The sequence below is a fragment of the Nelusetta ayraudi genome, unplaced genomic scaffold, assembly GCF_046127955.1.
Source record: "Nelusetta ayraudi isolate G7.1 ecotype Tasmania unplaced genomic scaffold, CSIRO-AGI_Nayr_v1 ptg000166l, whole genome shotgun sequence".
Classification (NCBI taxonomy): domain Eukaryota; kingdom Metazoa; phylum Chordata; class Actinopteri; order Tetraodontiformes; family Monacanthidae; genus Nelusetta; species Nelusetta ayraudi.
The window spans coordinates 90,266-106,187 of NW_027466216.1; the positions used below are offsets into that span (position 1 = coordinate 90,266).

Consider the following 15,922-nt stretch of genomic DNA (forward strand, 5'->3'; position numbering starts at 1 on the left):
TTAATAAATAATAAATAATAATAATAAAAAAAAACCCTTGGCAACCTTCCAGAAAACAGCCTGCTTTAGCCCTCTGTTCACAGCCAGCCCCCCTGCTGTGACCCATGCCTGGTTGGCTGCTGCGGGATTCAGCTGAGTGTTGAGGAAAAACACAGAGTTTCCTCTGGCAGCAGGCAAGCAGATCATCACTGCCGCTGTGAGATCAGCTTGGAAACAAGGCCCAAAATCTAACCAGGGTTTAGCGCTGACAGGATCGCGGCACTGCGAGGTTTAGCACGTGGAGAAAAACAATGAAGCAAAACAAAACAATTATCCATGCCCAGATTCAAAGCAGTAGGGAATTCAGAATGAAGGCTGTGTGGTGGTGGAGAAGATGAAGAAGGATGAAGCTCGTCACCGAGAAGCAACAAAGATCCTGATTGTCACATTCCAGAACGCCGCTGCTCCTTTTTGGCGAGCGTGGGAGAAGAAGTGGGGCATGCATGGTTGAATACATTAATCATGTGAGCATGCACACACACACACACACACACACACACACACACACACGCGCGTTTACGAGCTGGCTCTGCCTGCTGCCTGCTGGGGATCTGGAGGCTCCTCTCCGCTGGCCCACTTGGAGTTCCTCCACCGCACTCGGCTCCTCATCCTCCTGCAGCACCAGGAAACTTTGGCTCCGCTTCACTCTGTGCTTTCGTTTTACACACGTGCGCTCGGTGAATTATGAATTCCTCCACCTGGGGGAAGCTCCATTAGTCCAGAACCTCTGCCCTGGAGCTCGGAGAAATGAGGCGGCGGTGAGACGCAGCAGATGTGTTGTGTTTGAAGAGGAGCGAGTCCATTGATTATTCATCGAGTGGTTGTGTGCAGTGGGAGACAATCGCTGGCAAGTGGGAATTAGTACCACAAACCAGTCTTCAATGGGAAAACGCTGACGGTTCTGGCGTTCCAAATGTGACAGTATTGTGAGTTGACCTGGACCAGGACTGAGGTGAGACTAAACATCTCTACAAGTGGCTCCGCTGGTGGTGGAGAACAGTGAGTGGGAGAAGATCAATCCAGCCGCCGCTTTCCAAACGTTCTCCGCAGAGATCCAACTGATTCAGGCAACAGCGGGTTGCAGTTTAGCTTTTGACTGAGGTCCAATTCCAAAAGCTTGAGCCTCTTGCAAAAAAGGTTCACAGGTCCAAATGTTCTTGTTTTATCCTCAAATACAACATCAACTAGCAGCAAAGCATCACTGTCCCTTTGCATTTCTAGTCACGTCCGTCCCGTCCCGCAGCCACACACAGAGTCCGACGGCTCAGAGGTGTTGGTGCGGAGTTGCATCAGGCGGCCGAGAGCAGAAACAGTCAGCCAGTCGAGTCAACTCGCGATGGGTTCAGCCGCAGTGATGCGACGTGAGCTTGAAAAGAAATGAGGATGTTTTTGCGCGGCAGCTGTGGGGCTCGCCTGCAGCTGCCTGCACACGACAGCGACTGATGACGTCTGTCATCTCGGTGGCAGCGACTCTTCTGAAAAGTGGGTTTTCATTTGCCGACACTGTTCAGATTTCTCGTCTCCATGCAAGCAACACAGTAGCTGCGTTTCCATGACAGTTGTTCGCAAAATAAAAGCAACCTTTCTGAAGATCCGCCTCACGGGAGCGCCAAAACCTTTGAGCCACGTTTGAGAGGTTTTTCCAAGATGAGCCGTTTCTATCACCAGTCCTTTATTGCCATATTTAGGTTTTGTGCAATTCTAGGGGTCATGGAAACGCAGCAACAGTGATTTTCCCGCCCTCCTCCTCCTCCTCCTCCTCCCCCCTCCTCCTGCTTTGACTTGCATGCCCCTGATGAAAAGGGCTCCAATCCCCACAGCGAGGACGTCCTTTCTTTAAAGAAGCTCTTTTCATTTTTAATGTTCTTGAGTGTTGTACGATAACCTACTTAGTAGCCGCCCCTGTTCGGCTGCTCCGTCCTCCTCAGGAGCGCAAGAGACAGGAGAAGTCCTTTTGTACCGTCGTTTATTTCCTGCGCGAGTGTGTATTTAGGTCTGCCATTCATTATTTATTGTTTGACTATTCAAACAATACAAATACATCATTTGAAATATGCGCACTTGCTGAATAAAAATGTTTGCGACCGACGCATTGCCGTGACTGCCTTCTTCATTGTGAGAAACAACTGCTCTGCGCTTGGGAAGTGATTAGCATGAACTCAGGCAGAGTGTTTATTCAAAGGCTCCGCCGGCTCTCACTTCCACCCCGGAGAAATGCGTGTTTGCCTTCCAAAACTGTTTTATGTTGCTCTTTCATGAAGGCAGATCCGTCCTCATGAAAGAGCAATAATGCCTCCACTTGTAGCCGCTGCGCTGAGGATTAGCACCTCCCTCCCTCCCTCCCGCTCGCTCACACAACTCGGCTCACCGGGGAGAAAAGCGATGAGAACGTGAGCGTTGTGTATGGAGGAGCGGGAATGCCGGGGAAGTGACTTTGAACCGGAATACCTCCGAGAGACATTTAACGCCTCTCTCGTCGTCCCCGACGCTGCTTTCATGCTGAGAAACAAGACGCCACAAGCGCAACGTTCTAGTGTTTGGATCCACCTTTATTACTTTATGACAAGGTCTCAAAAATATTGGTTTTCATGTAGTTTTTTTATTACATTCGATAAAGCAGAGTGAGAAGAAAGAGGAAAAGGGGTTTAAGACATAAAACGTATGAGCTTGATAAAAAAAGAAAAAAAAAATGCCGTTACAAAGACGCTGTGGCACATTTTCATCATCACGCCTGTAAACATGAGTCTTGAGGATCTTTAGAAGCACCCGTTTAAAGCTAGAAACACCCCAGGCTAGTTTATTAAGGCATCATTATTACAGTTATTAATTCCATTTCCTCAATTGCTGGCAACCATTGGTGGGGTTTTGGCCTTGAACAATAAGGAGGTTATGCTCTTGAAGTAATGCGATTCAAATGAAATATTTTTTTGGTGTGCACTCTTGACATTAACGGTAAGATACATAAAAACAAGTTATAGAATTACAACTTCCTGTCAGTCAAACAGCGCCACCTGGACAAATCAAGGCGGCTGGACAAATATTATTTGCACTCAAGTGTTTTGCAAAAAGTGTTTTCTTCCCCCTGAATGAACTTTGGCTGCTGTTGTTTTTTTTTTTTTTTTTGTGTATCCGCTCGTTAAGTTTAAAGCTTTCAAGGATGCTGTCAAACACAGGACAATCACATGACTTCTTTTGACTGATCAGCAGTTGCAGAAGCAGGAGGAGAGAGGCAGACAGAAAGCTCAGTGGACATTTGGGGCCCGGGAGAGTGATTTTGAGCAGCGGGAGATGAGAGGGATCTCAGTCAAAGGGCGGCGTGCGTGAGGCAGCGTCGCGCTTGTTTTGGTCGCACGGAAACGATGGTTTGCACCAGTGGTCACAGGTTCAGTCCGCTCAAGTCCTCGGTCCGGCTGCGTTCACACAACCGGCGGCCTGCGGGAGGCGCTGGCCGCAGCCGCTTCAGGGGCTTCCTTGGCCGTGGCTCTGCTCTGCGGCCGGCTGGGCTCTCTGAGACAGGAGGAAGGATTCCCACACAGCCAGGCACTGAAACACACGGCAGTCCTTCATCGTTAGCGCCGCCAGACGCAGCTCTCGCTGCTCTCCCTGCACGCTGCAGCTCAGCGTGTGGTTTTCAAACATCGAGATCAAACGTCTTGAACGAGCGCAGAGATTGTTTCGCAAAGAAGAAAGCGTGTTGCAAAATCTTCTTTTGAAAAGTTATCTTTATCCAGATTTTCTCTCCTTCCAAACACATGGAAGGTCCAGTTTTAGCAGGAGGCTGTAAACAGAGGGCTAAACAGGCCGTTTCCTGGATCTCAATTTGTTTTTTTTACCCTGATAATAAATCACCTGAGGCTGCTTCACTTCGTCGGGATCAAAAGTAGAGCTGTGATAAAGGATGGAATACGAGGCTGTTCATCTTTCTCCTGCTATTTGTCAGTGAGCTCTTCAAACCACAGCATCATTGTTATGCTTCTATTTTTGACGTAAATACACAGTAATAATTCACTCACTCACTCACTCACTCACTCGCACACTCATCCATTCACTCATTCGACATTGGATTGTGTCCCTCTTACATCACATCCCTGCAATCAGTGAAGCTCTTCAGAAGCCTCCTTCACGCCAGGAACCACAATGAGGACTTGAACGCTCATCTGGGAGAAACCACAGCGCCGGGCGAAAAAAAAAAACACAAACCCACACACAACACAACACCACAAGACAACACAAACAGCGTTTCTGCAGGCTCTCCTCTCATTTCTGTCTCTGCGGCGCCTGAACACTCGACTGCGCTCTGTTTTGCAGCTCTGTGATGAAACGGCAGTTAAAAAAAACACTGTTGCAACATCTTCAAACGCGCTGCATCACATCCACCACCCGACGGTGGGGGGAGCGGGGGGGGGGGGGGGGCGCCAAGTTTAGTAATCCACTTTGATTAGACATTTGTTTTAAATGCGTATATTTTCACTTGTTAGATATCAAATCAGCAGGACAAATAATGGTCCGTGTGAAGCTCAGGGGTCTCCTTTGCATCAGAATAACAGTCGTACTCAGCCGCTTCCCAGCAGTCTCTCCCTCTGCGACTCCCTCGCCATCCTATCAGCGCAGGCTGCCTCGGTCACAGTCCCACTGCGGCTGCCGTGCTCATGTGTGAGTGTGTGCGAGGCAGGAAGTCTTGCACGGTTACAGGAAGTGACCCGTGCTGACGGCCGCTCTCCTCCCACCTCCTGCGGCGGTGGTGGTGGTGGTGGTGATGAAGAGCGGCCCTGCAGCTCCTCCTCATCTCACTACTGCCAGACAGTTGTGCAGCCTGGGCACAAAGAAACAAGCCCGAGTTTAAAAAATAGATAAAGAAAAAATCCTGCATACTGATGCTGTGATAGAATTGCAAATTTAGCACACAGTGTTTGGCACACACAGGCTTTGCAACGCCCACACACACACGCACGCACGCACCGATCCACCGCAGCAGGGTCGGTGCCAAACACACTGCAGCATATGTGCAGTATCTCCGCCAGTCTGGCTGCATGGCAGCATGACAACAACGCTGGCTCCTAAAAATAACACACTGCAACAATAATGGAGCGTGTGTGTGTCTGTTACACACAGTAGTAACACAGTGACCGCATACAGTGCGGCGCCACGTCTTCGACCGGCGCCGCCGACTCGTCTGTCAGCCAGGAGGTTCGGGGTTCTGCCTGAAAACCACGGTCCGGACCACCGGACCTCCGGACTCTGCTCAGTCTGAACGCAGCGTTCAGACTGCAGGCGAATCTGATTCAAATCAGATTCCTTCTCAAATCAGTGGAAGATGATTGGACGAGCCACCCGTCTGTCACATTCAATACAAGCCCCGCCCCCTGTTTGAGGCTGTAGAAGGAACTGTAGCGTTTATAAATCAGCTGCTTGAATCTGATTCAAATTCAGAGTGTTTGCAGAGAGAAGTGACCCCCCAACCCTCGACCCCACCGCACCCTTGACCCCACCGCACCCTCGACCCCTGCAATGGAGGTCAGACTCACTCTGCAGCGCCACCTGGCTGCCGCCGCCTGACGTTGAGGCTGATGCACAGCGACGGCGTGCGAGGCAGATCCGCACCGTCACCCGCCGACACGCCCGCTTAAAGATGCATGCGTCGGGGGAGTCGGCGTGGCAGCCAGACTCCTCTCGCTGCAGCTCCGTAAACACAGAGCAGTATTAATATCTGAGAGGCTGGAAGTCTTCCTGCTGCTGGACGCTGAGAGAAGTTGCGGTGCCTCCCCGTGATGACCTTCCCTCTTCCACAGTCCCTCCCCCATCCGTCCCCTGCTGCTGATAAGACCCCCCACCCCCTCGCACTACCCCTCCCTCCAAGGATCGTGTGTCTTATTAGATTCTTACGGTTCCATCTCTCCGTCGTCTCCAGCTGCGATAAATCATTCACCGGCCCCGCGGCTACACCGCTGCGGCCGCCCGCCCGCACCTGAATAACAATATCAGCGCACCGCAAACAGTGACAACGCCCTTCTGGGAGCAGGCGGGCGAGCCGGCGGAGGGTTATTATTATTTTTATTTGCTCATTGAGCGCTTTGGAATGCCGGCGTGATAAAAGAGGCGATAAGGGGACAGTTACTCAAAATGAAATGAAATCGATTCCTGTTGCAGTTATGACTTGTTTCCATAAAAACGGCTGCAAGTCGGGGGCGGAAAATATTTATTCTGCTGCACCTTCGCTGTCAACGGCAGGGCGATGCATGGTGGGTGACGCTGCGACATCTGTTTGAACAATTCTAAAGTTTCCATCGCACCGTCTTTGGGAGGATCGCCGCTGCTCTTCCATTACTGTGAGCTGCTTATCGTGCAGGGAAAACTGTTTACACTCAGATAAGCTGCAGTTATTCACTCTGTGGAAAAAAGTTTTCTTCATTTTTTTGAAAAAATCTGATCTGATCTGGTTTCCATGTCAAGAAACGAGGAGAGAAAAAGGTGAGAAGAAAATATATGCAGCCACCAGACTATGCCTGGCACACACACACACACACACACACACACACACACACACACACACACACACACACACACACACACTAAGTGTGAGGTCTTTATTTGTTTCATATCTCAGTAGATATCACACTATGTACTTAGCATTGAGGCTATCACTACACTGAGGACGTGATGACGTCCACCTTTCCTTCTAAAGGTTCTATAGCACATTTCCCACAGTCTGAGCGAGTGGTAAAACAATCAGAGGAAATGCAGGGGTTTTCATTATGCAAATGTTGCGCATATATTTGGAATCTGCTGCTTTCCTCCAGATGGAACGTGCTCTCTGAGGACTGCCAAGTGTGTCAAAAAACAGCAGGTATTTCCAGCGGTAATTACCGGTACGGCAGAGGAAGGGGGAGAGGTTAAAGAAATCAACAAATAAACATCATGCATATGCATGCCGTGGACGAGACTGAATTTGCAATATTAAAAAAGATAAATAAAATAAAACAAACTACTTCCCAGTGGCCCAAAAATAGGCGGTGGGATTCGAATGCAAAGGCGAGAGATCCTCCTGAACACGTCTGTGTGTGAACACGTAGCCGCCTTCACGTGTGGCTCTACGCGTCGTCACATGGGCGGCTCGGTCGCCATGGTGTCAACGTGGCTGCGCGTTTGAATTCTGGCTTTCACACTAACAAGCGTGAAGGGCTGCAACGCCTCACATTCAGAGCTCAGCCTTTTGGCGGCTCCTGTGCACGTGATTGGATATGTGCACGCACACACACACACACACACAGGCAGGCTAAGCGCCCATTAGATATATATTGCACTTCCCCTGCCAGGGTGCGTTGTGGCGGCTGATGACTGCTTTTGTCAGAGAGGCTGCAGGGAGACGTCACAAGAGAGAGAGAGAGAGAGAGACAGAGAGAGAGAGAGGGAGAGAGAGAGGGAGAGAGAGAGGGAAGAGAGACAGAGAGAGAGGGAGACAGAGACAGACAGACAGACAGAGCCACTGGAGAGAAAACTCAAATATGACACACACACACACACACACACACACACACACACACACACACACACACACACACACACACACACACACACACACACACACACACACACCGATTGCACTCTGTCAAAAACAGGAAGGTGCCTCCTGAACTGCTCGCCAGTCGTGCAGGCAGCTGCTGGAGAGGCGCTCAACTGAGAGTCACTTTTGGCTCCAAGATGATTTTTTTTCCCCCCATTTTTTTTTGTTTGTTAAATACATATTTAATGGCCAGCTGGCTTAAATGACTGCTCTGGGCATGACTCATAGCACTGAACTCAACTCTGAATGTCAGCATATGAGCGTTAAGTGCATTAAGCAGTGAAGCAGGTCCATATGATTCAAACAGATCCTTTTAGACCTTCTGATTCAACTGTTGAGAATCACCATCTGTCCATTCAATGCTCTTTCAGACCCACACACACACACACACACACGCACACGCACACACGCACGTATATATCAATCTATATATACATGTATATATATTTTTAGGTGCTGATGATTGGGGAAGCTCCAGCTGACTGGCTGCTGAGGGACTGAAAAGCGCTGCTGCCCTCTGCTGGCTGAAAGCCTCCACGAGACGGTGACCAATGAAAGAGCCTCTCCGCTCTGACGGCACTCTCAGGAATCCAGGCTGACTGACTGACTGACTGACTGACTGACTGATGAAAGTGGTAAGGATCCAGACTGTGACAGCTTCATTGTCCTCCTCTGCTGTGGAGTGAGACGCCCTTCCAGCGAGCTGCATTGTTCTTTAAAAAAACCCTCTAATTCCCTGCCGTCTGCGCTCCGCTTTGTTTCTGGGACAAAAGGCTGTCTTGTCCTGGAAAGGTTTTTCCCTCCTACTCTCCTCCATCAGTATCTCCGTCCTCTATTCTTGGTCTACACGACGGAGGCGGCAAATTAAACCGAAAAGGCGCTCGTGCTGCACTCCGTGCCATATTGATTTAGAAATTTGGCAAAAAAAAAAAGAGAAGCAAATCTCACCAAACACAGTTTAGCGAGATTTGCCTTTCTCAGTCTTACTTTCTTTTGAGGAACCCTTCGCTCACCTTCTCATAGTGCTGGATGTTCTTGTCGCTGGCGGTGAGGAGGGCTGATCTGAGGTCAGTCCTCAGGCCGCTCTGCCAGCGGCCCCAGTCCCCCTTCAGAGCGTTGTTGGCCTCCTCCAAGCGCTCCGACAGGCTGTCCACCTCGTCCTGGAGCTGCCGGTCACACACACACACACACACACACACACACACACAGCAAAGAGTCAGCACTCAGTTCTCAAGTGACAACACCAGTCGTTGCAGTCAATCAGGTGAGAAGATAAACAGGCCTGAGGTCAGTTTATCTGCAACTTGGCAGCGTTGTTAAGGAATAAACTCCAACGTGGGAGTGAGAGCCAAGGCTAAATATTTAATGAGCATGACTGTTTGTGATGACTGCTCCTCCAGGGATCCTCCAGGGGCCTTTTATCTCCATAGATGCCACTCAGGAAAACTAAAGCTCGGCGCATCATCGCAGAAGTGCGGCAGGGTTTGATGTGCAGCTTTGAGGGAAAAGGGGCCGTGAGTTTAATCCGTGCATCTAAATGCCTTTGCCTTCACAAAATAACTTTAATGGACAGCACAGGCGACCATGTGACAGTAAACACCATATGCGAGTGTGTGTGTGTGTGCGTGTGCGTGCTTGATCATCAGTGAGAGAACAGCCCGCTGAGTGAAGAGTCCAGAGCACACAGGACAAGAGGTGCGACTGTGTGAGGCGCCGTGCACTCACTGCGCTGCCGTGTTCTCACAGAGCTGCAGGACGCAGGCTGGCCTGGGATCAGCCGTCTGACATTTACACTGACACTGGCATTTACTCCAGTTCAATAACCACAGCGTGCTTAAGACAACACACACACACACACACTCGCAGCTCAGCAGGCTGTGCTCGTTACTCGGCTAAAGAAAAAGAAAGAAAAAAAAGAAATATCGATGGAGCCACCGTGTGGCGGCGGCTGAGGAGCATCCAAACGTGACTGAGGTGGTAATGGTAATGAAGTAAATCATGTTAATGCTGCCTGACATGGAGTCCACTTTCATGGACGACAAATGACTTTGCATTTGACGCCGACGACGCTCACACTCAGCGTTTGTTTCTGAAAATGTGCTCTGATGGGAACAAAGTGAGCCACTAAAACCTGCTGAGGACGTGAAGACGTCTAAATCGGCTTTGAAATGTATCACGCAACAGCTTGAAAAACTAAAGGTGTCTCGGTTTCCCTCAAAGTGGTACAACACTGCCCCCTGCTGGGAGATTTTGAAATGTCACGTCCCCCTGGTTGTGACACATGGTGGCCTGAAGATGAAGCCACTGACAAGACAGCAGGGCGACGGTGGTCACGGAATGTTGCCTCCAGCTATGTCTGAGTGCGTGACACACACACAGACACACACGCACACAGACAGACACACGCTAATCAGGTCTGTAATCACTGGCTTTTGACCCTTCAAACTATGTCTATTCAACTTGGCAGATGCGTCTGAGTTCCACGGAAACCAGCGGGTGAGTGGAGGCAAAACAACCTTCACAACAGAAAGAGACGCTTGGTTAAAAACAATCATCTCTGGACATTAAAAAAAAAACAAAATGTATAAAAATAAAATCTCACCACTAGATGGCATCATTTCACACACTCTGAACCAAGAATCCACACAAAACACAAGGCTGTATTTGACGTGGGAACGGGGGTGGGGGGGTGTAAACCCGGGCGATCAGTCTCACTGATATCTGATGTGAGACACACGGCCTCACACTGGTTATTTCTTCTTTTCTACAACCAGATGTTACTAAATACCTGCACACTGGGCCTTAAACTACAACCATGATGTGTTCTTCCTCGCACCTTTGGGCCCACAGTATAATTTGGCTAATACGACCGGCGGGTGGGATGGGTATGGAAACCCTGGGTGTCTGACAATAGCGACGGCTCGAGCCATTTCCATTAGCCTGCGGCGTGAACAGGGAAGAAAATACAGCGCCTTTGTGCCGGCGATGCTGGCGGCCCTCTCGACGGCTTCTAACACACCCAGATTACAAAATAAATTAGCGAAATCAAAGGCTGCGTCATTAGACGAGAGCCGCATGGAAGCCGGCCGCGTCTCCCGGGCTGCAGCGGCCGCCACTCGGCGCGGTGCCTCGCCGTTTCTCCGCTGGGAGTGGCAACAAAGGCTCAGACGCATCTGACATTTACCTTCTCATTAGTACAGACCTGCTCCCAAGGCTCAGAGCAAGGTGGATATGCTGCAGAGGCTCTGCTGGACCGAGTTCTAGCTGCTGTGTTGACACAGAACACACACACACACACACACGCACGCACGCACACGCACGCGTGGTGCTCACGAGGGCAAGAACACAATGCAAGTTTGTGCAAAGTCTCTTTGTGCTAATTAAAACCTCACAGATGGATTCTGATACCTGGTGGCTGAGGTGGGGGTGGACTACACAGCTGCAAATTAACCACACACACACACACACACACACACACACACACACACACACACACACACACACACACACACACACACACACACACACACACACACACACACACACACACACACACACACACTGAGCAGCAGCAGACTGGTGTGGAAGCAACAAGTCAGAGCGTCTAAAAATAGCACTGTCCTTTTACTTTCCCAACTTCCTCCGCCGTCCTTTTGTCTCCTGACATTTTGAAGCAGGTCGCCGTCGGCAGAGAGGATATGGGAATTTTCATTACGGCGCGATTAGCTGCCGGGCTTACAGTGTGAAATAATATTGACAGCTCTTACTCCCAGCGAGCGCGGCAGCGACTCCCAGCCGACAAGCCCAGGTATCTGGATAATCCTCGCAGGAAGCCTGTTTTTCTTTACCCCCCCTCCCCCCTTCCCAATATGAGCTGAGTTCCACCCCCCTCCTCTCCCCCTCCCCTCCCCCTCCCCCTCCCTCTCCTGCCAGCTCCCTGCTTCACTTTATTAAAACTAATCTCCAGGAAGATGACTGGAGGACACTCAAACACCACGGCTGGCTTAGAGGGAAGCAGGGATGGAGGAGGAGAGCGTGTGTGATCTTTGTGTGTGTGTGTGTGTGTGTGTGTGTGTGTGTGTGTGTGTGTGTGGGTTCACTTACCACCTCCTGGTCGACTTTCCGGGACATCAGGGCCTCGTTTTTGGCCTGAAACTCAGCCTGGATGTTGTCTCTCCGCCTCAGCACAGCCTGGAACCCACCAGGGCAGCGTTTCATTACCATCTTTTCACCAAATAAATCTCATATTAAAGACAAATGAAAAGGCCGGCAGGGAGGAGGACACTTCAAAAGGTCCTAATATGATGCTAAATGAACTTTATGAATGGTGTGGTCGGCCCCTTGTGATGTCAGGGCAGGAAAACTTTGTTTTTAGGGCTAAACGTTCTGCTTTCTTGAATTCGACAAAAAATGAATTGCGTGAGGTGGAAACCATGAAACAATCAGCCCTGAAACTGGCAAGATGACTTTATTGCTACAAAGTAAAAAGAGCAACGGAAAGGTGTGACGAAGGAAGAGAGGAAACTTAGAGGAAGCCGTTTTCCCGTCGTACCTTCACCGTCTCGGCACACAGGACGTACTCGTGCAGGGCCGGGACCAGCGCGTCAGACAGGTGCTGGACGTGCTCCTCCGTCTCCTTGCCGCACTGCTCCACGCAGCTGGCCACGCCCCTCAGGGGCTCCGCCAGCGCCTCCTCCAAGTCGGCCCACTGTGTGTAGGCGGGGCCGTACTGCTTCAGCTCCTCCAGGTACTCTGAGGGAGAAGGCAGCGGAAGGATTGGTCACATCAGAGGACCTCACTTTGCACAGCAAGTGGCAAAAAGTCCCGGCAAGTTATTTATTTATTCATTAAACCACCACCTCCCCCTCCCCCTCCCCCTCCCCCTCCTACCTCTCTGCTCCCTGATGATCCTCTGAGTGATCTTGTCGGCCGAGCCGATCTTGTTGCTGAAGTCGTCCACGTACTCCTGCATGAGCGTGAACTCCTCCGGCCGGCCCTTCACGCCGCGCACAGAGTTGGCCACGGCCCTCACCGTCTCCCCCATCCTGCTCAGGAAGCCCGGGCCCTGTTTCCTGTGAGACGACAGCTCCTGCCGGTAGAGACACACGCCAGGGCTTCAGCGAGGCTGCGCATCAGAGTCCCTAGCTGCGTTCCCATCACCCCTAGAACTGCGCAAAACCCAAACGTCGCAATAAAAAAAAATGGAAATGTACACAGCCAAACTTGGAAAAACCTCTCAAACGTGACTAAAAGGTTTTGTGAGCGTTAGGTGTCACTGAAACACTTTTTTTGCATTTACACATCAGCGGACGAGACGTACGAGGTCACGTGACCGGTTGACTTTAAGTGAAAATGGCGAAGTAATCAAAGAGAAAAATATAACAACCATCTTTGACAGCGAACAACAGAGAAATGCAGAGGAATTATGAAGGGAAATGAGGTGGAAGGGCTTTGAAAAGCCGCGGTCTCGCAGGACGACATGTGTGCTTCACACCATGCAATGGAAACACCTGCAAATCGCAATTGTACTTTGTCGAAATCTTAGTCATATGAATTGACTATGGCAACTCTTCTCATGTGTTTGTGTGTTTGTGTGTTTGTGTGAGCGTGAGACGGAGGGACAGAAACCTCTGCGGTGAGGAAGAGTTTAAAGTGCTGGCTGTAGGTCAGTGTGGGATGCTCGGAGATCTTGTTGAGGAAGCGGTCCAGGGCCTTCCTCCTGGTCTGGATGAAGTCGTCGTTGAAGCGCTCCACCATGCCCTTCATCACAAACTTCTCCGGCAGCGGCTGAACACACACAGCAGGGGAAGCACACGTCATGCACGCTGGGATGGTATGGATGGATGACATTTATACTGCAGTCACGTACGCTGATGATGAGCGTGGGGTGGCTTTCCTCCAGTCTGCTGCGCAGCCACACAAAGTCCTGGTAGCGCCGCCGCACCTCGAACTCGCTGGCGTCGAACTCACTCCGCGTGGTCTGGTGGGAGGAGCTCACCGTCAGAGCCGAGCCGACACACACAACTCTCTGGATCTCGCCCTCGTGCTTAGCCCTGCGTTTACGTGGCGGCGCAGACACCTGACCCGGTGTAACATCCTACGTGACGTCACACGGGGCTGATTTTCAAAAAGTGAGATTCTTTATTTATTTTTCTATTTTTTTTTTTTTTAGCATTCTCAAATCTGGATTATTGCCACCGTGTTGCCAGGAATTCATAAGGAAAAGATCCCTCAGCAGTCAGAGAGAGTTCAGCCTTGGCCTTGATTTTCCGCAGCGCTCCCGACACTCGGCAGAGATAAGAAGAGCGGCCGAAAGCAAAGCAAGAATGTCCTTGCGAGGGAGAGCACAGCACCTAAGTGCTGCAGGAGTCTCCCTCCTGACTGAGTGTAGGAAAGAATGTTGCGTTGTGAAATCTTGTTCGTCACACACACACACACACACTGGAAAAGCACTAATCCAGCGGCATTAGGAGCTCTGTTTACATTTTGCCGCAATTGAATTAGGAAGCCATTAGATTTGGTCCCAAACAACGACACTTATTGTGCGGTGAATTGGGTCGGGCCGCCGGGCTGCTTTATCGTCAAAAGCTCACTGTACTGCACTATTTTTTTTATTTTTTATTTTTTTAATAAATAAAAAAGGTCACGTGTTTGTTCTGCCAAACGGCGAGGTGCCCACCTTGGTCACGACTCTGTAGGTGATGAAGGTTTCGATGGCGGTGACGTGGCTCTCCGGCTTGTCCACCGTGATGAAGAGGTCTCTGACGCCCAGGTGACGCTCCACGTCGTCCTCGTCCAGCCTGTACTGGTTGACCATGGAGCCGGGGGAGTTGGGCATGGGACCTCCGTCTGCCAGCGACGTGTTCTGGACCAACGAGACGGCGGTGCCACAAAGAGTCACGACCACTTAGAATAGAATCAGAAGATGCCGGCGGCAATTTGTTGCAGATGCAGCCATTCTTTAATAATATACTGAGGTAAAGTGTGACTCGTTACTAGTGACACTCAATAAACCCTGAAAGCCCTGAAAACACTTGGATCTCTACAAGCGCACGTGCCAAATACACAAGTGAGCAGAAAAGTGCATGGAGTGTGGTTCTAGGGTCAAAGCCATCAGCTGACCTAGAAACCTTCGACACGGCCCACGGCTGCAGTTGGTTAGTTGGAAAAAGCACGTTTGTGATTAAGTATTGATGTTGCCACGCCGAATCAAAGACTCTGTCCCTGTCAAAGAGCAGCGGTAGCTTCAACAGCGCTCGAGTGACACCGTGTGAGCGAGTTCAGACTGGGAACGGGAACGGGAAGTGGAAGTGCTCACAAACTGAACGCTGTGTGGTGGTGGTGGGCGCTGCGGTTCTCCCATCAGCTGATCTAGCAAACTTCGCCTTTCTTCTACGTCACTGTGTGTGTGTGTGTGTGTGTTGGGGACCGCGACGGGTCACCACAGGGAGTGTTGCTTACAGTCTCTCTCTCCGCACAGCAACGAGAACACATATACACACACGCGCGCGCCGATACGGTTTCATTTGTTCGTTTTAGTTGTGTCGCTTCCACCGCTCCAAATCCACGTAGCCACTAGCGGCGATGGGCGACTGGGGCTGCGGGTTCGCCTCGGCTTTCGCTCGGCCTTCTTCGGCTTCCTTCACCTTGCTGAACACCTCCAGGTCTTCGTCCTCGTCCAGGTCCAGCATGTGTTCGGAGAAGTCGGCGGGCACCGTCTGTCCACTCATGGCTCCGAGTCAGGCGACTTTCCCGAAGAAGTGCTGCGCTCATCAGACGGGAACCCCGGGAGGCGAACTTCAACCGCAAAACTTTGGAGCAACGCGACACGGTCGGGAGAAAGTTAGCTAGTGCAGAGTAGCACTTCCGGTGGAGGCCTTTCCAAAACAAAACTCGGCCCGGGCCCTACTAAATCTTCTGAGTGCGAAGGATTTTATTTCTTTATTTGTTTATTTCACGGATAGTCCCATCTCATTTTTAGGGGTTCCATACAAATAAAGACAAACAATGCAAAAAAAATAAAATAAAATTTGTGAATGTAAACATTGTACACAATTTGTAAGAACAAGGACACTCACACACACCCCCACACACACTCACTTAAACAATTCTCCCCAAAGCCGCCTCTACTCCCCCCTAAATATACACATACAATTACACAGCTATGCAAATATATTTGCTGATATATTTGCAAACATAAGTCCTGTAGAGTACATGAGCAAAGGAGAAGCGAGTATGAGAAGTCCTAAAGTTTAAACAACAAAACAAACAAAAGTGAGAAAGACGTCTGGAAACAAGAGCAGGATGTCTGAAGATGTGTTA

The 15,922-nt window shown here is 50.3% G+C and overlaps 1 protein-coding gene across 3 annotated transcripts in view; it reads right to left on the reverse strand.

Moving 5' to 3' along the window:
• The window catches only part of snx7 (sorting nexin 7), a 42,329-nt gene extending 26,889 nt beyond the window's left edge, over positions 1-15,440 (reverse strand). Inside the window, exons 1-9 of one of the 3 annotated variants that reach the window (XM_076014121.1) lie at positions 15,247-15,436; positions 14,280-14,465; positions 13,470-13,580; positions 13,229-13,387; positions 12,491-12,689; positions 12,153-12,352; positions 11,705-11,791; positions 8,614-8,766; positions 2,568-3,582 (exon numbers count right to left, since the gene is read on the reverse strand). In XM_076014121.1, the coding sequence (XP_075870236.1) occupies positions 3,499-3,582; positions 8,614-8,766; positions 11,705-11,791; positions 12,153-12,352; positions 12,491-12,689; positions 13,229-13,387; positions 13,470-13,580; positions 14,280-14,465; positions 15,247-15,330 (1,263 nt within the window). In that variant the 5' untranslated portion in view covers positions 15,331-15,436 and the 3' untranslated portion in view covers positions 2,568-3,498. Of the gene's footprint in view, positions 1-2,567; positions 3,583-4,626; positions 4,853-8,613; positions 8,767-11,704; positions 11,792-12,152; positions 12,353-12,490; positions 12,690-13,228; positions 13,388-13,469; positions 13,581-14,279; positions 14,466-15,246 lie in introns of those variants that run through there. The other 2 variants (XM_076014119.1, XM_076014122.1) reach the window with 2 other exon arrangements.
• Between the last annotated feature and the right edge of the window lie 482 nt (positions 15,441-15,922).